General features: G+C 44.7%; 1 protein-coding gene and 1 long non-coding RNA gene across 2 annotated transcripts; one reads left to right on the forward strand and one right to left on the reverse strand.

Annotated features, from left to right (window-relative positions):
• Positions 1 to 128: 128 nt before the first annotated feature.
• Positions 129 to 23,615, forward strand: nol6 (nucleolar protein 6 (RNA-associated)). The gene is made up of 26 exons (XM_045225617.1): positions 129 to 260; positions 671 to 874; positions 1,100 to 1,216; positions 1,342 to 1,521; positions 1,619 to 1,787; positions 2,020 to 2,154; positions 2,392 to 2,555; positions 2,652 to 2,772; positions 2,953 to 3,011; positions 3,267 to 3,368; positions 3,460 to 3,575; positions 3,714 to 3,891; positions 4,150 to 4,272; positions 4,388 to 4,536; positions 4,851 to 4,926; positions 5,055 to 5,195; positions 5,386 to 5,503; positions 6,993 to 7,147; positions 7,339 to 7,502; positions 8,837 to 8,989; positions 16,384 to 16,481; positions 18,532 to 18,656; positions 22,295 to 22,384; positions 22,578 to 22,778; positions 23,031 to 23,132; positions 23,229 to 23,615. Exons 1-26 carry the CDS (start codon positions 237 to 239, stop codon positions 23,376 to 23,378), a joined length of 3,414 nt encoding a protein of 1,137 aa, XP_045081552.1. The 5' UTR covers positions 129 to 236; the 3' UTR covers positions 23,379 to 23,615.
• Positions 18,679 to 20,197, reverse strand: LOC121584439. Its single transcript, XR_006003714.1, has 3 exons — positions 19,392 to 20,197; positions 19,113 to 19,196; positions 18,679 to 18,990 (listed from the first exon to the last, which is right to left on the reverse strand). It is a non-coding gene; the product is annotated as an uncharacterized LOC121584439 (long non-coding RNA).
• Positions 23,616 to 23,975: the final 360 nt, after the last annotated feature.

The following is a 23,975-nucleotide window of genomic DNA, read 5'->3' on the forward strand; positions in this document are numbered from 1 at the left end:
TTTCCGCTCAGTTGGGCCTCTCTCTGCATCAACCCGTATATGCTCATGCAACGCATCTTGAGTTAAATGGGCGGAGTTACACGGAAATTAGCCAATCATAAGACACTTTTGTGTGTCGTATGCGCTAGGGTTTAACTGATCCTGTCCCCACGTGAGAATTGTGCCGACAACTAGAAGTTGTCATATGCATGGCATTGAAACTATTGCTTATTGAACAACCAGTTAAGAAATAAAAGATGAAAGCAACAGCTGAGGAGCAGGTAACTTACAATATATAGTGATTACTTTTTATTTTTATCATGAGGCAATGACAGCTAGTACTAGTAACTAGCTGCCAGCTAACTAACGTTAGCATCGCATTACATGTGTACTGTAAACACTTAATGTGTGGCTAATGGTAACATTAGCTAGCTAGCGTAGGCTATTTGCTTAGTATTACATATAGTATTTAGCGAGCTATAGTATTTGAAAGGTTGTTTGAATTTGAGTTATGACGAGTATCTGTAGCTAGTCCAACTTATTTAGCTAACTATAACTAGCCCTTGCCTTTTATATCCACCATCTAGCTAATTTGATGCTAATCGCTAGTTACCTTGCTAGCTAGATCTCGCACCACAACATAATCAATCATATGTGTGTTAACGTTACACATGTTTCTCACGTTTCAAAGATAGAGCAATCAGAGTCTTTTCACGATGAGGAAGATGAGGGCCCGACCAGGGCCAAAAGGGGTAAGCCCGAGGTGGTCCAGGACGGGTTCCTCCGTCCGGTGAAGCTGTCGCGCGGTGAGCTCTACAAACCTCCCACCGCAGATGAACTGAACCAGCTCAAGGAGGCCGAGAGCCTGTTCCACTGCAGCCTGCTCAAGATGCAGGTGAGACGGGGGTTATGTATGGGTGGGGTTCGGTGGTTAATTCACAAATCAATGGCTTTCAAGAACATTGACATTGTGTGTGTGTGTACATACACGCCTACATTCCAGTATTTCTGATGAAGGGGGGACCACACGGTCACTTTGCAACATGACAGCTGTCTCAATGGACCTATGCATGCATATACATTTGTTAATCTCCCTCGGTCTCCTTGCCATTGCCAACAGATGGAGGAGCTGCTGAAGGAGGTTGCCTTGAGTGAGCACAGGAAGCAGCTGATTGACTCTTTCATCCAGAATGTCACTGAGCAGCTCCAGACTGTACCACAGACTCCTGAAGTGGAGGTATGTCAGTGATACTGTGGGTCCAGGGGATTAGAAATAATGTCAACTTGTTGTATTTGGTCTGGCCTCAATGATCTCCAAAATGTTTTTCAATGTTATTGATCTCTCTTTCGCCCTTTCCCCAGCTAAGTGACTTGTCATGGTTGTCAGGAGGCGTGAAGGTCCCCTTTGTCTTGGTGCCAAAGGCAGCCAAGGGCAAGTTTCACATGGCACCGCCCATATCTGTTACCATCATGGGCAGCTACCCACTGGGCACCTGCACCAAACCAGGCATCTCAGTTGATCTGGCAGTCGCTATTCCTGCTGTACGTAACGCCAAACTATTCACTCTGAACAATAAGAGTAATAATTTGGTCGTACAACAGTAATAACAACATGCGTCTATTCATGTTTTTTTTCCAGGATGTCCTGCACCCTAAAGATGCCCTAAACCAGAGGTACCCACGGAAGAGGGCGCTTTACCTGGCAGGACTGGCACAACATCTTGCCGCCTCTCCCGCCATCGGGGCCATGCGGTACTCATGTCTCCATGGCAACCGCCTCCGCCCCCTCCTGTTGCTCTCCCCTCCAGGTACCTAGCATCTGTTACAGAAGGTTGGGACAGCAACGGTTGGTTCATTCTAGGGCCAATTGTTGTAGGGCTTAAACCTTTCATTTCACAGTTTTCCTTAACTCAAAGCCTAGCATGGTTGGATTTAGCATGCAACCCATATGGTTGTCGGCAAGCACCTATCCAGCACCTATTCACAACATATTGTTTTGTGTGTGTCAATGATGATTCAATGAAATGGCCCCTTTTCCAGGCAAAGACTCCTCCAGCTTCACCTTGCGACTCCACGCCTGCCCTCCACCGGGTTTCTTCAAGCCCAGCCGCTTCCACCCCCAGAGGAACAACATCCGCACCGACTGGTACACTGGCCTGGGGAGCTCTCAGCCAGGTGAGGGCCTCAACTCCAAGCCAAGCAGCTTCGATATATTGTTTCCTAAAATACAGGTCCCTTCTGATTTTAGAATATTAATGAAAAACCGATTGTTAAAAGGGATGAAGGTTCCTTGTTGGGGGAGATAGTACACTAACCTGAATTACAGCTGTGCACTGGAGAGATACTTCACATTTAAATCAGACTGAAGTCTATGTTCTCATCCATTCCTTTTCTGTCTGTATGTTTGTGTAGAGACGAGTGAGCCGCCCACTCCCCACTACAACAGCTCTGTTCTTGGGGACATGCTCCCCAGGGCCCACCTGCAGTTCCTGACCGCTGTGAGCTCCCAGTGCACCGCCTTTGCAGAGGGAGTGGCCCTGCTCAAAGTGTGGCTCAGACAGAGGGAGCTGGACCAGGTATGGGCCCCTGTACCACCACCCGCTCCCTCTCTATCATGAGTTTTACCAGGCTGAATGAACCCAGTGCTTAAACTACTCTCTCTCCTCCCACAGGGCGCAGGGTGTTTCAGTGGTTTCCTGGGCTCCATGCTTCTGGCCTACCTCCTCTCCTCCCACAGAGTCAGCAACACCATGACAGCCTACCAGCTGCTCCGCAACAGCCTGCACTTCCTGGGTAAGACGCATGAGGTCTCATCTCCTACCTGTCTGTCTACTCCTACTGTTGGAGTAACATCGCATGTACCATAAATACCGTACCTGGTGTTATTGAAAAGTGTGAGGCATTATATAGGTAATGTCATCACTACTCTGTTTTGAGCCGGTCTCATTGTCATCCCTTTCTTCTCAAACTCAGCTTTAACCGACCTGACGGAGAATGGAATTACCCTAGCCAAAGGCCCAGATTCAACAGCGGTGAGGCAGGACTAGTCCAAATGACATCATATGATGCAAAATGCGTCATACCGGCTATATTTCTGTATTTTGCATTTTATATCTTAAACTCGATTGCTGACATGCAAAACATTTTGGGATTTTATCAACAATGGACTAATGCAACAAATACCAGAAGCTAGTTTTTGGGGGAATCTTTTAATGGGGAAAGAGTGCTTTTCTATTTTTCACGTGTTCTTCCTTCTCCCCCTTGTTTTCTTTCGTTCCCTCCCTCAGCCCTCTCTCGCCGAGTTCCACACTGCTTTCCAGGTTGTTTTTGTTGACCCCTCTGGACACCTCAACATGTGTGCTGACATGACAGCCTGCACCTACAAACAGGTGAGCGCCCTGTGCCAAGGTGGCTTGAGATTTGTCTGGATGGCAGTAACATGCCCTCTGATTGGTTGACTGTACCTTGTTTGGCTCTCAGGTGCAGCACGAGGCTTCTCTGTCGCTGCAGTTTTGGGACGACCCCACCGTGGATGGATTCCATGCCCTACTCATGACCCCCAAACCCATGATCAGGACCAGTGACCACGTCTTCCAGTAAGGCCTTGTTCGGACACGCACTCTAGCGCACACACATTTATTATCCTCTCCTCTTGTATTAACTTTGACCCCCCCCCATTATTTTTCCTCCCTCTTTCCTTCTCTCTCTTCTTCTGTGTGTCTGTCTGTCATCAGGCTGTGTGAGCTGGTGAAGCTGCAGTCCTGCTGTAAGAAGCTCAACCTCCTCAGTGAACTCATGGACCACAGTGGAAACTACGTCCTCACCGCGCTCCCGTTTATCCTCTCCCTCCTGCAACGAGGCCTGGGCCAAAGGGTCCGCCTCCTCACCCACTCACTGACCCCTGACCCTGAGGTGAGCATTTTCCTGCCTTCTTTGGTCTCCATATATTAAATAATACTGAATGGTTTGTGTTCCTTTGTTTAACTGTGTAAAATGTGTGTGTGTGTGGTTGAGACGGGTTGTGTGTGTGTGTGTGTGTGTGTGTGTGTAATGCAGGTCTATTGACTGGGACGGACTGATCCAGTACATTTAAAGAGAACTGTTTACTTTGTAAGATTCATAGTGGGTAGTCTGGTTGGTGTGTGTAACGGTGTATGTTTGCTATGGCAGTGGCCGGTGGAGAGTGAAGCTCCGAAGCACAAGGCCCAGCCACCCCTGTCCTTTGGCCTGCTGCTCAACCCAGAACAGGCGGCCTCTGTACTGGAGAGAGGACCCCCAGCCGATAGCCCCAAGGTCTGTGTGTCTGTCTCTTTCTCTCTCCCTCTCTGTGTTTGTGGTAACTCTCAATACCATGTTTTCAAATGTGTGTGTGTGTGTCATTCTCACTGCTGTGTGTGTGTTTGTGCAGGCTGAGGAGTTCAGGCAGCTGTGGGGGTCTCGCTCTGAGCTGCGTCGGTTCCAGGACGGGGCCATCACGGAGGCTGTGGTGTGGGAGGGAGAGACTACCTGTCAGAAGAGACTGGTCCCACGCCAGCTCATCACACACCTGCTGCAGCTGTACGTACCTCACCACTCCTAAGCACAGATTTAGGATCAGATCAGCCTACCTCCAATCTTAACCATAACCATTTGTGGGATGAAGAAAGATCTGACCCTGAATCAGTGGTTAGGGACCACTACCCTCTCCTACACTGGAGGGAAGGAGTAGGCTGTATGTTGTGGAAATACAATTGAGCTGTTCATCAAAATGCCTGCTTCCACACAAAGCCTCTGAGAACTTTCCACCATCTTTGCCTTGTATGATGTACTGTTAGTTGTATGGGAAGTTCTGTTAGAAGCAGGTCTGAGAGGCTCCTTTCTCTTCTCCTCAGTCATGCAGATATACCAGAATCCTGTGTGAGATACATTGGAGGGATGCTGGATGATGTCATCAAAGTGGGACGCGAGGTAGTTCTGAGATTTTTTTGTAGTAGTGCATTTTACCAGCAGAGTGCTGCTGTGTGGGTTGACGACACCCTCCATCCAAACTTTGACATCTGAAATCTGTTAAAACTCTGTGTGTGTGTGTTCCCCAGGTGTGCAGTACGGGTGAGGAGGAGAGTCTGAAGGTGGTTCAGTCATATGATGACCTAAGCAGGAAGCTGTGGAGGCTGAAGGGGCTGCCCCTATCCATCACCTCAGTGCAGGGTGCCCACCCAGCCCTGCGCTACACCCAGGTAACCCCCCTAGCTACTGGACCCTACCTAGACCCCCCCCCCCAAAAAAAACGTAGCAACATTCTTACCAATTGTTGTTTGTTTCAGGTAGGTCACTTCCTCCAGCTCCATGCATCAGACGTTAAGTAGCGAGTTGGAGATGGTCCATAATTTCAATGTTTGATTTGTGCTTTCTTCTTCCACCACACAGGTGTTCCCCCCAGTGCCCCTGAAGCTGGACTACTCGTTCTTTGACAGAGAGCAGTTGTCCCGGTCACTGGTGCCCCAGGAGGTCAAACCTTGCCCTGTGTACATCACCCCTGTCAAAGGTACCGCTCACCATTTCTTGTCTGCCCCACCAGTGGGAGTGCGTGCGTGCACCAGTGGGTGTGCACGCATCAGTGCCTTGCGTTCATGTGTTGCACTTACGATGCTACCTGCCTTATGTACGTGCCACAATGTGGCGAGATTGGCCTTTTCTAGGCCTAGTTGTTACTGAAATTAGGGTTCATACATTCTCGTCAACACAATGTGCCACAGTGAGGCGGCATTGTATTTGCGATATGGATAGAATATAAATGATTCCGTTATGGTTGACTTTCCCATCAACCACAACCATGCCTGTTGCTTGCAGCCTACCATTTAGGATTATAATCCAACTCAATATGCAGGTTAATGCTCAACATGCTTCAATGAACGCACACAGTAAGCAGGCAATAAAACAATCTCAACCTTCTTATAAAACGTTTATTTTGGAAGCACTAAAACTCTATGATGGCATGGGACTCAAGGCGTTAACTCCGCATGTCGACAAATGAACAAAGAGCATAGCATTGCATTTCTTTAAATACAAACAAATTACTTCCTGAGTGCAATAAGATGATAAATATTGAATAACAAAAACATTGAGAGAGAGAACCTTCAGGCCTTGTGGATTTACAGTACTTGCAGTTGCTGCATGCTATACCAAAATAGGACAGTTAAAAAGGGCAAAGAGTGTAGCCAATAACACACAAGCAAAAAATATAACTAAACAATTCAATACAGCAATAAGGAGGTGTGGTATATGGCCAATATCTTTGAAGGCCTTCTTTTCCACCGTGTGGAAGGAAACCATTTATTTCGCTATGTATTTGGTAAAAGCGTCTGTTCACTTCTTCCACCGGGTGCTGTGCTTTTTGTATTTAGCTAGTAAAAAAAAAAAAAAAAACCTATAATTGTCAGCTGTGATATAGATGGGGTTGGCCCCAGTGCTTTTGGCCTCGAGGCGTGCATAGTTCAGAGGCTGGTGTACCCTGAGGTAGGAGCGCAGATTTTATGTATTGCCGCCTTTTGCTGTTATTGCCTCCGGTCAAATCTAGCAAATTACCTCTGTTAAATCCTTGGGTTCCTTTTCTCGTTGGTTCTAAAGCTGAAATGTATCCAAAAAGGGACAGTGGCATTTTTTGTCTGACACCAGATCATCTGCCATTTTCACTCCTCTTCTTCTCCCTCTCTCTTATCTAACTAAAGGTAGAAGAGGTCACGTGACCCCAAAAGTTAGTATGCTGTATGACCCCTCCCACTCCATGTCAAGAGATGTGTAATTTGATCCCCTCACACATTGTTGTGATGTGATTTAGCAAACAGCGGCAATTCTTTTTTTTGAAAAACCAGACCAATGGTACCGTCAAATATCCCGGTATACTGCCCAAACCTAGTGGGTACCGTACAGACCTAATAGAAATGTTTTGTTGTGGATCCAGAGAAGGTATGCTATTTTTTGGTAGTGTGTGTTTTCTACTATGAGCCCTTCTCTCTTGCCTCCTCCTGTTGTAGTGATCTGCCACATGGAGGGCAGTGGGAAGTGGCCTCATGACAGAGTGGCCATCCGCCACATTAAAGCAGCCTTCCACATCAGCCTGGGAGAACTGTTAACCCAACACCACCGCTACCCATGCCAGCCCAGTCCCACACACCTGGACGTGTGGAAGGTAGAGGCCCTGCTCTCTCTGTGGGTGGGTGGGTGGGATGGTAGATTATGTTAATTCATGACACACACTTTGTGACTACTGCAGATGTCAAATGGGCTATATAAAATAGATTTACCGTAATTGAATTTGACTGGTATAGGGAAGCACTGTTATCAGACATCTTGACTAACAGTGTGTGTGTGTGTGTGCAGGATGGCTTGGCGTTTAGGATCCAGGTAGCGTACCACCGGGAGCCTCAGGTCCTGAGGGAGAGTGTTAGTCCAGAGGGGCTGCTCATCGTCAGGGACAACGAGGAGGCTCAGGCCCTGGAGATGGCCACCATGCATCGGCCCCTACTCACCAGCACCCTGCACGGGTCAGACACTAGCTTTACACTGGAGCTCTCCTTCTATCAGATAACATTACCTTTACACTGGAGCTCTCTCTCTTTCAGCTAACATTACCTTTACACTGGGGCTCTCCTATCAGATAACATGACCTTTACACTGAAGCGGAGCTCTCCTTCTATCAGATAACATGACCTTTACACTGGAGCGCTCTCTCTTTCAGCTAACATTACCTTTACACTGGAGCTCTCTCTCTTTCAGCTAACATTACCTTTACACTGGAGCTCTCTCTCTTTCAGCTAACATTACCTTTACACTGGAGCTCTCTCTTTCAGCTAACATTACCTTTACACTGGAGTCTCTCTCTTTCAGCTAACATGACCTTTACACTGGAGCTCTCTCTCTTTCAGCTAACATTACCTTTACACTGGAGCTCTCTCTCTTTCAGCTAACATTACCTTTACACTGGAGCTCTCTCTCTTTCAGCTAACATTACCTTTACACTGGAGCTCTCTCTCTTTCAGCTAACATTACCTTTACACTGGAGCTCTCTCTCTTTCAGCTAACATTACCTTTACACTGGAGCTCTCTCTCTTTCAGCTAACATTACCTTTACACTGGAGCTCTCTCTCTTTCAGCTAACATTAACTTTACACTGGAGCTCTCTCTTTCAGCTAACATGACCTTTTACACTGGAGCTCTCTCTCTTTCAGCTAACATGACCTTTTACACTGGAGCTCCCTCTCTTTCAGCTAACATGACCTTTTACACTGGAGCTCTCTCTCTTTCAGCTAACATGACCTTTTACACTGGAGCTCCCTCTCTTTCAGCTAACATGACCTTTACACTGGAGCTCTCTCTCTTTCAGCTAACATGACCTTTTACACTGGAGCTCCCTCTCTTTCAGCTAACATGACCTTTACACTGGAGCTCTCTCTCTTTCAGCTAACTACCTTTACACTGGAGCTCTCTCTCTTTCAGCTAACATTACCTTTACACTGGAGCTCTCTCTCTTTCAGCTAACATGACCTTTTACACTGGAGCTCCCTCTCTTTCAGCTAACATGACCTTTTACACTGGAGCTCCCTCTCTTTCAGCTAACATTACCTTTTACACTGGAGCTCTCTCTCTTTCAGCTAACACGACCTTTACACTGGAGCTCTCTCTCTTTCACCTAACATGAACTTTACACTGGAGCTCTCTCTCTTTCAGCTAACATGACCTTTACACTGGAGCTCTCTCTTTTTCAGCTAACATTACCTTTACACTGGAGCTCTCTCTCTTTCAGCTAACACTATAGCTTTACACATTCTCTCTCAAACAGACACACATATCCTAATGTCTCTGTGGTTGTGTGTTCTAGGCTCCAGCAGCTCCACCCATGTTTCGGGGCGGTGTGTCGCCTGGCCAAGCGCTGGCTGGGAGCGCAGCTCTTTAGCGATGACATCACAGAGGACACTGCTGACCTGCTGGTGGCGTCCCTCTTCCTGCAGCCGGCCCCCTTCACTCCTCCAGGGTAACTAGCTACCTACTGCTCATATCCCTCTCTCACTCATTCTATTCTCACCTTCCTGTACCACATGACTGACACAACCCCTCCCTCTCAAATTCTTTGTGGGTTTGTGTAATCTGAGGGAAATATGTGTCTCTAATATGCTCATACATTTGGAAGGAGGTTAGGAAGTGCAGCACAATTTTGTGGGCAGTGGGAACGTAGCCTGTCTTCTCTTGAGAGCCAGGTCTGTCTACGGCGGCCTCTCTCAATAGCAAGGCTATGCTCACTGAGTCTTTACCATAGCTTTCCTTAATTTTGGGTCAGTCACAGTGCTCAGGTATTCTGCCACAGTGTGCTCTCGGTTTAGGGCCAAATAGGTTAATTCTTTCCAATGTGTCAAGTAAATATCTTTTTGTTTTCTCATGATTTGGTTGGGTCTAATTGTGTTGCTGTTCTGTGGCTCTGTGGGGTCTGTTTGTGTTTGAACAGAGCCCCAGGACCAGCTTGCTTAGGGGACTCTTCTCCAGGTTAATCTCTCTGTAGGTGATGGCTTTGTGATGGAAGGTTTGAGAATCGCTTCCTTTTAGGTGGTTGTAGAATTGAACTGCTCTTTTCTGGATTTGGTTAATTAGCGTGTATCGGCCTAATTCTGCCCTGCATGCATTATTTGGTGTTCTTGTACACGGAGGACATTTTTGCAGAATTCTGCATGCAGATTCTCAATTTGGTGTTTGTCCTATTTTGTGAATTCTTGGTTGGTGAGCGGACCCCAGACCTCACAACCATAAAGGGCAATGGGTTTTATAACTGATTCAAGTATTTTTTGCCAGATCATACAGTGTTTTCCATTTGTGTTTTCCGGCCGTCGGCTAATCATCCGGATACAGACTCATTTTCAGCTACTTTTTCCACTTCATATTAACTAGGCTACTGTTCATTTAGAAGTTTCAATATAATAATAATAATAATAATAATAATAATAATATGCCATTTAGCAGACGCTTTTATCCAAAGCGACTTAGTCATGCGTGCATACATTTTTGTGTATGGGTGGTCCCGGGGATCGAACCCACTACCTTGGCGTTACAAGCGCCGTGCTCTACCAGTTGAGCTACATAGGACCACGATATGATATGCATCTTCTAGCGATCTATTGATAGGACAGGCGCCTGTCGGTCACAAAGCGAGCGATGACAGGGAAACGCAGGCGGTCTGTCCCGCCTCCTGGTACAATGTGTGCGCGCGCTGTGGTTGGTTGAAGTTTAATATCTTTACACGGAGGAGGGAGAGAGCATGATGCTTGTGAATTTGCACGTCCCATGTAATGTAAGTGGTAACATTGAGTTAGCCAAATTAATTGTTTTCTGGCACAGTCATTTATTTTCTTTCACATCTTTCCTATAGCCAGCCACGCTATTTACTGTGCTTTGATTGACAACTGAACAGCAAGTGTTGACTAGTTAATAAAAGGTGTGGAACTGACTGAATAAATTGGATCTCCTATATGCAAAGATCCTAGAATCTATAGTCAACAAACAGTTACAATCTTTTCTTTCTGTTAACAGTATTTTTAGCCCCAATCAATCTGGTTTTAGATCTAAACACAGTACCACATCGGCCACTATGCTTGTTGTAAATGATATTGCAAATGCCTTAGATGATAGAAAGCACTGTGCTGCGTTGTTTGTAGATTTGTCAAAAGCTTTTGACACTAGACCATGCTATCCTTTTGAGTAAGCTGTCATCTATAGGACTGGGCACTGATGCCTGTCGATGGTTTTATGACTTTTAAAGATAGAACTCAGGCCGTCATAGTCGACGGGGTCAAGTCTGACCCCTTACAGTTACTTAAAGGGGTCCCTCAGGGTTCAATAATTGGCCCACTATTGTTCTCACTTTATATAAACAACATTGGTGATGATGTCAGATATTGTAAATTCCATTTATATGCAGATGACACAGTGATGTACTCTATTGCTCCAACAGCGGACCAAGCTTTAATGCAGTTGGAGTCTGATTTTAGGATACTACAGGGGTCTCTTTTACAGCTTAAACTTGTTTTAAACGCTAAGAAAACAAATGTCATGTTTTTTTCTAGGTCTAAACTCTCAATTAGAAACACTTTTGTAATCACTAGCTTGGATGGTACTCAAATCAAACAGGTCTCTGTATATAAATACTTAGGGGTATGGTTAGATGATAGGCTTTCTTTTAAAAAACATGTTACTGAATTGGGAAAAAAGCTCAAATTCAAGATCGGGTTCCTTTACAGAAACAGGGCTTGTCTGTCCTCCGTAAATAGAAAACAAATTGTGCAGGCTACTTTTATGTACGTTTTAGATTATGGTGATATTATCTATATGCATGCATCGGCAAACACATTAAAACCACTAGATGCTATTTACCATTGTGCACTCAGGTTTATCACAGGTGATAGTTACAAAACTCATCACTGTATCCTATATCAACATGTGGGTTGGGCCTCTCTATCTGTGAGGCGAGAGCAACATGCTCTCTTGTTTATTTATAAAGCACTTATTTTAAAACTACCTCCATATATATCATCATTAATTTCCACTAGATATACTAATTTTAAAACCAGATCACAGATGTGGATTACATTAGAGACTTATGTGGTCTCCACAGAGTTGGGTAGGACTGCCTTCAGTTCCTTTGCACCTTATTTATGGAACAAACTGCAGATCCAACTTAAGTTAGACACTCTGGTGTCCCTTGCCCATTTTAAAAATGTTATGGAGGATCAATATGACGTTGTCTGTGATTGTTTCTGTTGAATTGCGTTTTTGTTTTGTATGTTTGAAATGTTCTTGTCTGTATGTCTAAAACTGTACATGTCAACATGTTTACACAGGGCACAGCCGTAAAAGAGATCCAGGTCTCTTTTACCCTGTTAAAATAAAGATTAAAAAAAAAATATATATATATATATCCCTTTACCATTAATAAATCATGCAGCGTGGTTATACTGTATGTCCATGGTATCGGGACACATTTCCAAGGTTTCCTATCCTAGGATGTCGGGGCTTGCCAGACAGTGACGCTAAAGTGAGTGACTCTGGTCTCGTCAGTCAGTGTAGCCTACCGAATCGCATCGGTGAGAGCGCTGTTAATTTGGCTACCTAATTTGCATAGGCTACTGGTAGGCCTAGGCTTTATCTGCAGATAAATTATATATTTTTTCAAATTAAGATGGTGGTCACTGCAGGAACAATAGGTAGTGGAGAGCCTCATTCTGGTCCAAATATGATGATTAGCGTCCTCACGGAATCCAGGTATTAAAATGGAATTCAACAATATATAAAAAAAATACCATAGTAGGGAATCGACTAAATGTATTGAAAATTCATTAATTTGCCCAAGTTTATCATAAGACATGAACAGAATGCATCAGTGATTTGTATTTCCTGCAACTTTCTGAAGAGGCAAGGAGAATGTGTGTGTGTGCAGTGCACTTGTCTAACACTTTGTGTAGCACTGTAGCCTTTGGCGATGATGCTAGTGAAAACGTCTTCTGGTATCTTTCCCAAAAACCTTCTCAATTAAATGTTAACTACAAAGTAGCATATGCTTACCTGGTAGAATAGCATGATTATTTTAATCAATCCAGTGGGTATTTGTTTAACAAACTCTACCATCACATGTGCCCTACAAAAACACAGCTAAACACCAGTTTCTTGCTTGGTGCGCACTTGAATTAAAGGGTAACTTCACCCAAAAATCTACATTTTTCATATTTTCCCAGACCTCAAAAATGTCCTGATGTGGTTTAAAAGATCAAATTTGGTTGTTTTTGCTATTATAAAAGTGTGATTTTTGAGAGCAAAAATACAGAGAACAATGAGCCAGATGTTTCACCGGATGTACAGTACCAGTCAAAAGTTTGGACACACCTACTCATTCAAGGGTTTTTCTTTATTTTTACTATTTTCTACATTGTAGAATAATAGTGAAGACATCAAAACTATTAAATAACACATATGGAATCATGTAGTAACCAAAAAAGTGTTAAACAAATCAAAATATATTTTAGATTCTTCAAAGTAGCCACCCTTTGCCTTGGTGACAGCTTTGCACACTATTGGCATTCTCTCAACCAGCTTCATGAGGAATGCTTTTCCAACAGTCTTGAAGGAGTTCCCACATATGCTGAGCACTTGTTGGCTGCTTTTCCTTCACTCTGCGGTCCAACTCATCCCAAACCATCTCAATTGGGTTGTGGTCGGGTGATTGTGGAGGCCAGGTCATGCAGCACTCCATCACTCTCCTTCTTGGTCAAATAGCCCTTACACAGCCTGGAGGTGTCCTGTTGACAAATGATAGTCCCACTGAGCCCAAACCAGATGGTATGGCGTATCGCTGCAGAATGCTGTGGTAGCCATGCTGATTAAGTGTGCCTTGAATTCTAAATAAATCACTGACAGTGTCACCAGCAAAGCACCATAACACCACCTCCTCCATGCTTCATAGTGGGAAAGACGCATGCGGAGATCATCTGTTCACCTACTCTGCTTCTCACAAAGACACGGCGATTGGAACCAAGAATCTTAAATTTGAGACCAAAGACCAAAGGACGGATTTCCACTGGTCTAATGTCAATTGCTCGTGTTTCTTGGCCCAAGCAAGTCTCTTTTTATTGGTGTCCTTTAGTAGTGGTTTCTTTGCAGCAATTCGACCATGAAGGCCTGATTCACACAGTCTCCTCTGAACAGTTGATGTTGAGATGTCTGTTACTTGAACTCTGTGAAGCATTTATTTGAGCTGCAATTTCTGAGGCTGGTAACTCTAATGAACTTATCCTCTGCAGCAGAGGTAACTCTGGGTCTTCCTTTTCTGTGGCGGTCCTCATGAGAGCCAGTTTCATCATAGCGTTTGATGGTTTTTGCGACTGCACTTGAAGAAACTTTCAAAGTTCTTGAAATGTTCCGTATTGACTGACCTTCATGGCTTAAAGTAATGATGGACTGTCATTACTCTTTGATGATTTGAACTGTTCTTGCCATAATGCGGAATAGTTTTTTTACCAAATAGGGCTATCTTCTGTATACCACCCCAACCTTGTCACAACACAACTGATTTGGCTCAAACGCATTAAGAAGGAAAGAAATTCCACAAATTAACTTTTAACAAGGCACACCTGTTAATTGAAATGCATTCCAGGTGACTACCTCATGAAGCTGGTTGAGAGAATGCCAAGAGTGTGCAAAGCTGTCATCAAGGCAAAGGGTGGATACTTTGAAGAATCTCAAATATAAAATATATTTGTTTAACACTTCTTTGGTTACTACATGATTCCATATGTGTTATTTCATAGTTTTGATGTCTAAACTATTATTCTACAATGTAGAAAATAGTCAAAATAAAAGAAAAACCCTGGAATTAGTAGGTGTCCAAACTTTTTACTGGAACTGTATAAATCGGAAATATCCAGTTGGCATTTCCACTCACCATCAAATACAGTGCATTCAGAATGTATTCAGACCCTTTGACGTTTTACAAATTTTTAATATGCCATTTAGCAGACGCTTTTATCCAAAGCGACTTAGTCATGCGTGCATACATTTTTACGTATGGGTGGTCCTGGGGATCGAACCCACTAACCTGGCGTTAAATCAAATCAAATCAAATCGGCGTTACAAGCGCCATGCTCTACCAGTTGAGCTACAGAGGACCACATTTTGTTACGTTATTCTAAAATGGATCAAATATTTTTTGCCCTCATCAATCTACACACACTATCCCATAATCACAAAGCGAAAACAGGTTTTTAGAAATGTTTGCAAATGTATTACAAATAGAAAACAGAAATACCTTATTTATATAAGTATTCAGACCCTTTGCTATGAGACTCAAAATTGAGCTCAGGTGCATCCTGTTTCCATTGATCATCCTTGATGTTTCTACAACTTGATTGGAGTCCACCTGTGGTAAATTCAATTGATTGGACATGATTTGGAAAGGCACACACCTGTCTATATAAGGTCCCTCAGTTGACTGTGCATGTCAGAGCAAAAACCAAGCAATGAGGTCGAAGGAATTGTCCGTAGAGTTCCGAGACAGGATTGTGTCGAGGCACAGATCTGGGGAAGGGTACCAAAACATTTCTGCAGCTTTGAGGTTCCCCAAGAACACAGTGGCCTCCATCATTCTTAAATGGAAGAAGTTTGGAACCACGAAGACTCTTCCTAGAGCTGGCCACCCGGCCAAACTGAGCAATCGGGGGAGAAGGGCCTTGGTCAGGGAGGTAACCAAGAACCCAATGGTCTCTCTGACAGAGCTCCAGAGTTCCTCTTTGGAGATGGGAGAACCTTCCAGAAGGACAACTATCTCTGCAGCACTCCACCAATCAGGCATTTATGGTAGTGTGGCCAGACGGAAGCCACTCCTCAGTAAAAGGCACATGACAGTCCGCTTGGAGTTTGCCAAAAGGCACCTAAAGGACTCTCAGACCATGAGAAACAAGATTCTCTGGGCCGATGAAACCAAGATTGAACTCTTTGGCCTGAATGCCAAACGTCACGTCTGGAGGAAACCTGGCACCATCCCTACGGTCAAGCATGGTGGTGGCAGCATCATGCTGTGGGCCAGTGACCCCTTGACTTTTTCCAAATGTTGTTACATTACAGCCTTATTCTAAAATTGATTAAATTGTTTATAATTGTTCTACACACAATACCCCATAATGACAAACGAAAAACAACTTTTTTTTAAATAAATATCACAAGCAGCATACAACTGAGCTGAATGTTTGGAAATGACAAGTTCACTTTCTCATTCATATCCTAAAAATGCATATCAGGTACAAGTGCGCTGTTTAGCTCCCATTTGAAGGCTGGGGGTCATTTAGGATGTCTTCTAATGCGGATCACTAAAATATCCTAATGATTATGATCACGCTTCCTCATTTCAAGTATTACATCGACACTATACCAAAGATGGTTTGGTATGGTTTAGAAACTTGGCAACCAAGCTCGATTTATCAGTGTAGCCTGTTGCCGCCTGGACTTATTGAAATATCTTCATGCCTAGAAAAAAAAACCTCCAGGTTTCCGTCAATTTATTGAAAAATAATAATAATTACAGGGGACTAATCTAATCCTGTCTGAATCGTCCTCTGGAATAGCGGACATTCTGGGGTAATAAATAAATAACCAACGTTCTCTAGTAATTCTATTCCCATGCGAATAGGGCTTTTAATAGCTTATTCTAAGATTTGTTATTGGTCATGTTTGTCCTTTGATAAAAAGATTGGAGAAGTGGTTTATCCATCTCTCTGTTTCTTGCACTCGCTCTCTCCTCTGTCTCTCTCTCTTCCTGTCTCTCCTCTCTCTTGCTCTCTCTCGCTCACTTTCTCTCCTCTCTCTTTTGCTCTCACTTTTTTCTCTCTCCTCTCTCAGGTCTCCTCAGGTAGGTTTCCTTCGCTTCCTCCACCTGCTCTCCTCCTTCGATTGGAGAAACAACCCCCTGGTGGTCAACCTCAACAGCCAGCTCACCGGTGAGCACACACACAATGTGGATGTACAGTTGAAGTAGGAGGTTTACATACACTTAGGTTGGAGTCATTAAAACTTGTTTTTCAACCACTCCACAAATTTCTTGTTAACAAACTAAAGTTTTGACATTACTCTGTGCATGACACAAGTAATTTTTCCAACAATGGTTTACAGACAGATTATTTCACTTATAATTCACTGTATCACAATTCCAGTGGGTCAGAAGTTTAAATACATTAAGTTGACTGTACTTTTTAAACAGCTTGGAAAATTCCAGAAAATGATGTCATGGCTTTAGAAACTTCTGATAGGCTAATTGACATCATTTGAGTCAATTGGAGGTGTACCTGTGGATGTATTTCAAGGCCTACTTTCAAACTCAGTGCCTCTTTGCTTGACATCATGGGAAAATCAAAAGAAATCAGCCAAGACCTCAGAAAACAATTGTTACAACCTCCACAAGTCTGTTTCATCCTTGGGAGCAATTTCCAATCACCTGAATGTACCACGTTCATCTGTACAAACAATAGTATGCAAGTATAAACACCATGGGACCACGTATCCGCCATACCGCTCAGGAAGGAGACCCATTCTGTCTCCTAGAGATGAACATACTTTGGTGCGAAAAGTGCAAATAAATCCCAGAACAACAGCAAGGGACCTTGTGAAGATGCTAGAGGAAACAGGTACAAAAGTATCTATATCCACAGTAAAACAAGTCCTATATCGACATAACCTGAACGGCCGCTCAGCAAGGAAGAAGCCACTGCTCCAAAACCGCCATAAAAAAGCCAGACTACGGTTTGCAACTGCACATGGGGACAAAGATCATACTTTTTGGAGAAATGTCCTCTGGTCTGATGAAACAAAAATAGAACTGTTTGGCCATAATGACCATCGTTATGTTTGGAGGAAAAAGGCGGTAGCTTGCAAGCCAAAGAACACCATCCCAACCGTGAAGGACAGGGGTGGCAGCATCATGCTGTGGGGGGTGCTTTTCTGCAGGAGGGACTGGTGCACTTCACAAAATAGATGGCATCATGAGGAAGGAAAATTATGTGGATATATTGAAGCAACATCTCAAGACATCAGTCAGGAAGTTAAAGCTTGGTCGCAAATGGGTCTTCCAAATGGACAATGACCCCAAGCATACTTCCAAAGTTGTGGCAAAATGGCTTAAGGACAACAAAGTCAAAGTATTGGAGTGCCATCACAAAGCCCTGACCTCAATCCTATAGAAGATTTGTGGGCAGAACTGAAGAAGCGTGTGCGAGCAAGGAGGCCTACAAACCTGACTCAGTTACACCAGCTCTGTCAGGAGGAATGGGCCAAAATTCACCCAACTTATTGTGGGAAGCTTGTGGAAGGCTACCCAAAACGTTTAACCCAAGTTAAACAATTTAAAGGCAATGCTACCAAATACTAATTGTGTATGTAAACTTCTGACCCACTGGGAATGTGATGAAAGAAATAAAAGCTGAAATAAATAATTCTCTGTACTATTATTCTGACTTTTCACATTAAAATAAAGTGGTGATCCTAACTGACATAAGACAGGGAATATTTACTAAGATTAAATGTCAGGAATTGTGAAAAACTGAGTTTAAATGTATTTGGTTAAGGTGTATATAATCTTCCGACTTCAACTGTATATTGTATCATACACAACTATGTTCATCTTATCATACTCATGCAGCAGTATATAAAGACCCCATAACGTCTCTCTCTCTCCTTCCCTCTGTCCTGTCTGCTCTCTTTCTCTCCCTCTCTCCTTCCCCTCCCGCTCTCCTTCCCTCTGTCCTGTCCACTCTCTCTCCTACCCCTCTCTCTCTCTCCCTCCCTCTGTGCTGTCCATTCTCCTTCCCTCTGTCCTGTCCACTCTCTCTCCTGCCCCCCTCTCTCTATCCCTCCCTCTGTGCTGTCCACTCTCTCTCCTACCCCTCTCTCTCTCTCTCTCCCTCCCTCTGTGCTGTCCTCTCTCCTTCCCTCTGTCCTGTCTAATCTCTCTCTTTCCCTCTCTCCTCCCGTCTGTCCTGTCATCATCTTCTGTAGCTGCTGACTACACTGAGATCAAGAATGACTTCATAGCCTCCAGAGAGTCTCTGCCTGTTATGTTCATGGCCACGCCCAACGACAAGAAACTGTCCATTTGGACCAAGCAGGCTCCCTCTGTGCAGGTCAGAACACACACACAGTACATTCACCAGTATGTCACATCCAATATCATTTTATTTGTGTAGCACATTGTACACAGCATAGGAACATAAGAGGCACAAACAGAAACAGAGTTTGAAAAAAAAAAAATGGTTAGAATTCAAACTTTTCAAATGACTCTCACACTGTCTAGGACAGGCCATGTTCTTGCCAGTATCTGTATATTAAACAGCATAGTGAATATAATAGCAGAGGTGCCATCATAAACAGCGGAGCAGAAATGAATTGCACGTTCTTGGTATTCGGCAGTCACACAGTTTCCGATCCTTGGACCCTTCCTCAAAGCACACAGCTCTCCTGCATCACATTGTTGAAAGATCCACTCATACCGTTATCAATATTACTGCTTAGTAAAATGTTTTTTTAAATGGTAAAAGTCTAAATGCCTGTAGAAATGACTGGTGTCGTATTGCACTCACCATAGGCAGCTGACTGTGTTTATTTCCTTGATACGGACCGCTGTTGCTTTTTAACCTTTCAAGCACCTCTTGTAAATCACTCATCTGTAATGCCATACACATTCAGTTTGTCATGTTATGACAACAATACAATAATTATATTACATTAATTCAAAATGGCCATAAGAACATTTTGCCTGACTGCTTTCTTTTTCATTTATGGTGTTATAGACAAATACAATGGATATGGCTTAAATATTATCAGGAATAATATGATCAAAAAGTGAATGTAACGCTCACCAGTTTTTTTTAATTTTTTATCCCTGTCCACTTCTGGAAGGAAATCAGTTGAAGATCTTGTTTTCATGTCCGCTGTTTGACAGAGTGTGTTGAGAAATACGGCAGCACACAGTAAAATGGGGAGGAGGTAGAGCCGGCAGATTTGCAATCTTCTCATGTCGCTTCCCCTTCCACTTAAACCACTGGATTACAGCTCCAACTAGCTGCTCTCTAGACCTGACAGGTTTTTGTGTCTCTCAAAGAACTTTGAATTCATTAGGCCTAATGCGTGACGTGCAGAATAACTAAAATGTCATGTGACTGAGAAAATCGTGTGCGTTTGCGGCATCTGTCACGTCACTTTCACATTGTTGGCAAAGGTGCAGTTCATTTTGAATCACTGCAGTGTTCCAGCTGTGAATGGGACCAAAACAAAGATTTGAAGCACGAAGGCTGCGGGGTAGCTGGTAGAATGATTCTATGTCCAAGGACACTGCACTTTTCACTTGCCAATCAAATTATTAATCAAGAGGCTGAGCTGAGCACATTTTGATAGAACAGCTTATAATTGTGCTCAGCGCACATGTTTTTACAGCCCAATGTTCTCCCCAAGATTCCCGTCCTTGAAAATGTACCAGATCTTTCTGATGAAGTCTGGTGTTAAGCCAACAGAGAGAGTAGACATAGCGATTCAATAGAACTCAGAAACTGTCCTTAGTTGACTCATTCACAATATTGCCGCTATTGCGGCTGTTAAACGACAGGTGAGGATAGTTCCGAATGAGGAGGTAAAAAATATACACTGCTCAAAAAAATAAAGGGAACACTTAAACAACACAAAATGTAACTCCAAGTCAATCACACTTCTGTGAAATCAAACTGTCCACTTAGGAAGCAACACTGATTGACAATAAATGTCACATTCTGTTGTGCAAATGGAATAGACAACAGGTGGAAATTATAGGCAATTAGCAAGACACCCCCAATAAAGAAGTGGTTCTGTAGGTGGTGACCACAGACCACTTCTCAGTTCCTATGCTTCCTGGCTGATGTTTTGGTCACTTTTGAATGCTGGCGGTGCTTTCACTCGTGGTAGCATGAGACGGAGTCTACAACCCACACAAGTGGCTCAGGTAGTGCAGCTCATCCAGGATGGCACATCAATGCGAGCTGTGGCAAGAAGGTTTGCTGTGTCTGTCAGCGTAGTGTCCAGAGCATGGAGGCGCTACCAGGAGACAGGCCAGTACATCAGGAGACGTGGAGGAGGCCGTAGGAGGGCAACAACCCAGCAGCAGGACCGCTACCTCCACCTTTGTGCATGGAGGAGCAGGAGGAGCACTGCCAGAGCCCTGCAAAATGACCTCCAGCAGGCCACAAATGTGCATGTGTCTGCTCAAACAGACTCCATGAGGGTGGTATGAGGGCCTGACGTACACAGGTGGGGGTTGTGCTTACAGCCCCCACCTTTGGCATTTGCCAGAGAACACCAAGATTGGCAAATTCGCCACTGGCGCCCTGTGCTCTTCACAGATGAAAGCAGGTTCACACTGGGCACATGTGACAGAGTCTGGAGACGCCGTGGAGAATGTTCTGCTGCCTGCAACATCCTCCAGCATGACCGGTTTGGCGGTGGGTCAGTCATGGTGTGGGGTGGCATTTCTTTGGGGGGCCGCACAGCCCTCCATGTGCTCGCCAGAGGTAGCCTGACTGCCATTAGGTACCGAGATGAGATCCTCAGACCCCTTGTGAGACCATATGCTTCCTCCTAATGCAAGACAATGCTAGACCTCATGTGGCTGGAGTGTGTCAGCAGTTCCTGCAAGAGGAAGGCATTGATGCTATGGACCGCCCGTTCCCCAGACCTGAATCCAATTGAGCACATCTGGGACATCATGTCTCGCTCCATCCACCAACGCCACGTTGCACCACAGACTGTCCAGGAGTTGGTGGATGCTTTAGTCCAGGTCTGGGAGGAGATCCCTCAGGAGACCATCCGCCACCTCATCAGGAGCATGCCCAGGTGTTGTAGGTCATACATGCACGTGGAGGCCACACACACTACTGAGCCTCATTTTGACTTGTTTTAAGGACATTACATCAAAGTTGGATCAGCCTGTAGTGTGGTTTTCCACTTTAATTTTGAGGGTGACTCCAAATCCAGACCTCCATGGGTTGATAAATTTGATTTCCATTGATAATTTTTGTGTGATTTTGTTCTAAGCACATTCAACTATGTAAATAAAAAAGTATTTAATAAGATTATTTCATTCATTCAGATCTAGGATGTGTTGTTTAAGTGTTCCCTTTATTTTTTTGAGCAGCGTATTTCCTTCTATTTATTAATGTTTGTAATGTATTTGTTGTTGTATTTTACCCCCTTTTTCTCCCCAATTGCGATCTTGTCTCAGCGCTGCAACTCCCCAATGGGCTCGGGAGAGGCAAAGTTTGAGTCATGCGTCCTCCGAAACATGACCCGCCTAACCGTGCTTCTTAACACCCGCCCGCTTAACCCGGAAGCCAGCCGCACCAACGTGTCGGAGGAAACACTATTCAACTGACGACCGAAGTCAGCCTGCAGGCGCCCGGCCCGCCACATGGAGTCGCTAGAGCGCAATGAGCCAAGTAAAGCCCCGACGGCCAAACCCTCCCCTAACCCGGACGCTGAGCCAATTGTGCGCCGCCCTATGTGACTCCTGGTCACGACCGGTTATGACACAGCCTGGGATCGAACCCGGGTCTGTAGTGACGCCTCAAGCACTGCGATGCAGTGCCTTGCGCCACTCGTGAGGCCCTAAACATATATGTCTTTACGGACACAACAAACAAGGGTTTGGTAGGTTCACGCTCACTATGCTGGGCCGTATGTAGGTGTGGGGTATAAATGTGTGTTATTGAGGGGGGTGTGCGTCTCCCTGTGTGCTCAGATGCTGCAGCGTGTGGTGATGGTGGCTGCAGAGAGCATGAAGATCCTGGAACCTCAGCTGATGGACACCAGCCAGATACAGGACGTCAGGGTCAGTCACTCTCTCTCACTCACACACACACACACACACACTTAAAACTACTACATGCATAATTGTATGTTTTTCTTAATTTCCCCAAAATTATTGCATTGTCAAACCTACTTTTTTTGTAATACACCATTCCATCATTATCACTCCTTCTCCTCATTTTCCTCTGTTCTCTCCTTTGTGTACACACACACAGGTGGCCATGCGGCCTCCATTGGATGCCTATGATGTCCTGATCCACCTAAGCCCCAAGCAGGTCCCCTTACTGGGCCAGGCAGTGGACCCGCCTCATGCTACCTTCAGCAGGGGCATCCTGGCTGGCAGCGTAGCCAACACTGGAGGGGCGCTACCCGTCATCGACTTCAACCCCGTCACCCACTACCTGGCAGAGATCAGAGTAAGTACTTGTGTGGTGCTCAGGTGCTCAATGGACTCTGGCTTGCTGCTTTTCTATAGAAGCAAAAATACAATGTCTGTGGGTTTTTTTTTTGACGTGCAGTTTGCCATTTATTTCTAGTGGCCTCGTGCAGCCAGGTCTATTGCCTTGTGTATGTAGGTTTCAGACCATGTAGTTCTTGTCATTTTGGTACTTGACTCAAGTGGGTAAATGGCTTTCTGTTTTAAACCTGTGTCTGCCCATATTTCACAGGATGCATTTAGAGACCTGGCTCTGTTCTTCTATGACCCCTACGGCGGCACTGTGATCGCGGTGCTATGGAAACCCAAAGCCTTCAGCCCACTGCCGTTCAAGGTAAAGATCGGAAATCACAGAACACGTCTTTCTTTCCCTCTATTTGCTTATTCATTTATTTTCCCCCCTGGTCATGTGTGTGTCCCTCTGGAACAGACCTCCCAGATGGTGGCTCGTCGTGTGGAGGTGAATGGGGAGGAGGTTCACACTGTCCCCAACGTGGAGGCCATCCTGGAGGACTTCAGGGTCATGGGCCAGGGCCTGGTGAAGTCGGTGGAGCCAAGGACGGAGAGATGGGTGGTGTAGTGTAGACTGAGGTCACACACCCCCACACACACGTACCATGATCATATTCTAACTACACAATCACGTTCGATTTTAAATGGATTCCCCATAGCCAGCAACCTTTTGTAGTGCGAAGGTTGCATGTTCAAATCTCATTACGGACAACTTTAACATTTTAGCTAACTAGCAACTTTGCAACTACTTACTACTTTTTTAGCTACTTTGCAACTAAACTCAGCAAAAAAGAAACGTCCTCTCACTGTCAACTGCGTTTATTTTCAGCAAACTTAACGTGTAAATATTTGTATGAACATAAGATTCAACAACTGAGACATAAACTGAACAAGTTCCACAGACATGTGACTAACAGAAATTGAATAATGTGTCTGAACAAAGGGGGGAGGTCAAAAGTAACAGTATCTGGTGTGGCCACCAGCTGCATTAAGTACTGCAGTGCATCTCCTCCTCATGGACTGCACCAGATTTGCCAGTCCTTGCTGTGAAATGTTACCCCACTCTTCCACCAAGGCACCTGCAAGTTCCCGGACATTTCTGGGGGAAATGGCCCTAGCCCTCACCCTCCGATCCAACTGGTCCCAGACGTGCTCAATGGGATTG

This window comes from Coregonus clupeaformis, chromosome 16, assembly GCF_020615455.1.
Source record: "Coregonus clupeaformis isolate EN_2021a chromosome 16, ASM2061545v1, whole genome shotgun sequence".
NCBI classification, from domain to species: domain Eukaryota; kingdom Metazoa; phylum Chordata; class Actinopteri; order Salmoniformes; family Salmonidae; genus Coregonus; species Coregonus clupeaformis.

Excerpts from the sequence above, each read along its gene's own strand:
- nol6 (XM_045225617.1), top strand. The coding sequence starts at position 237 with ATGAAAGCAACAGCTGAGGAGCAG. Across the intron at positions 1,522-1,618 it reads TGGCAGTCGCTATTCCTGCT|GATGTCCTGCACCCTAAAGA; the intron begins GTACGTAACGCC and ends TTTTTTTTCCAG. Across the intron at positions 3,576-3,713 it reads ACCAGTGACCACGTCTTCCA|GCTGTGTGAGCTGGTGAAGC; the intron begins GTAAGGCCTTGT and ends GTCTGTCATCAG.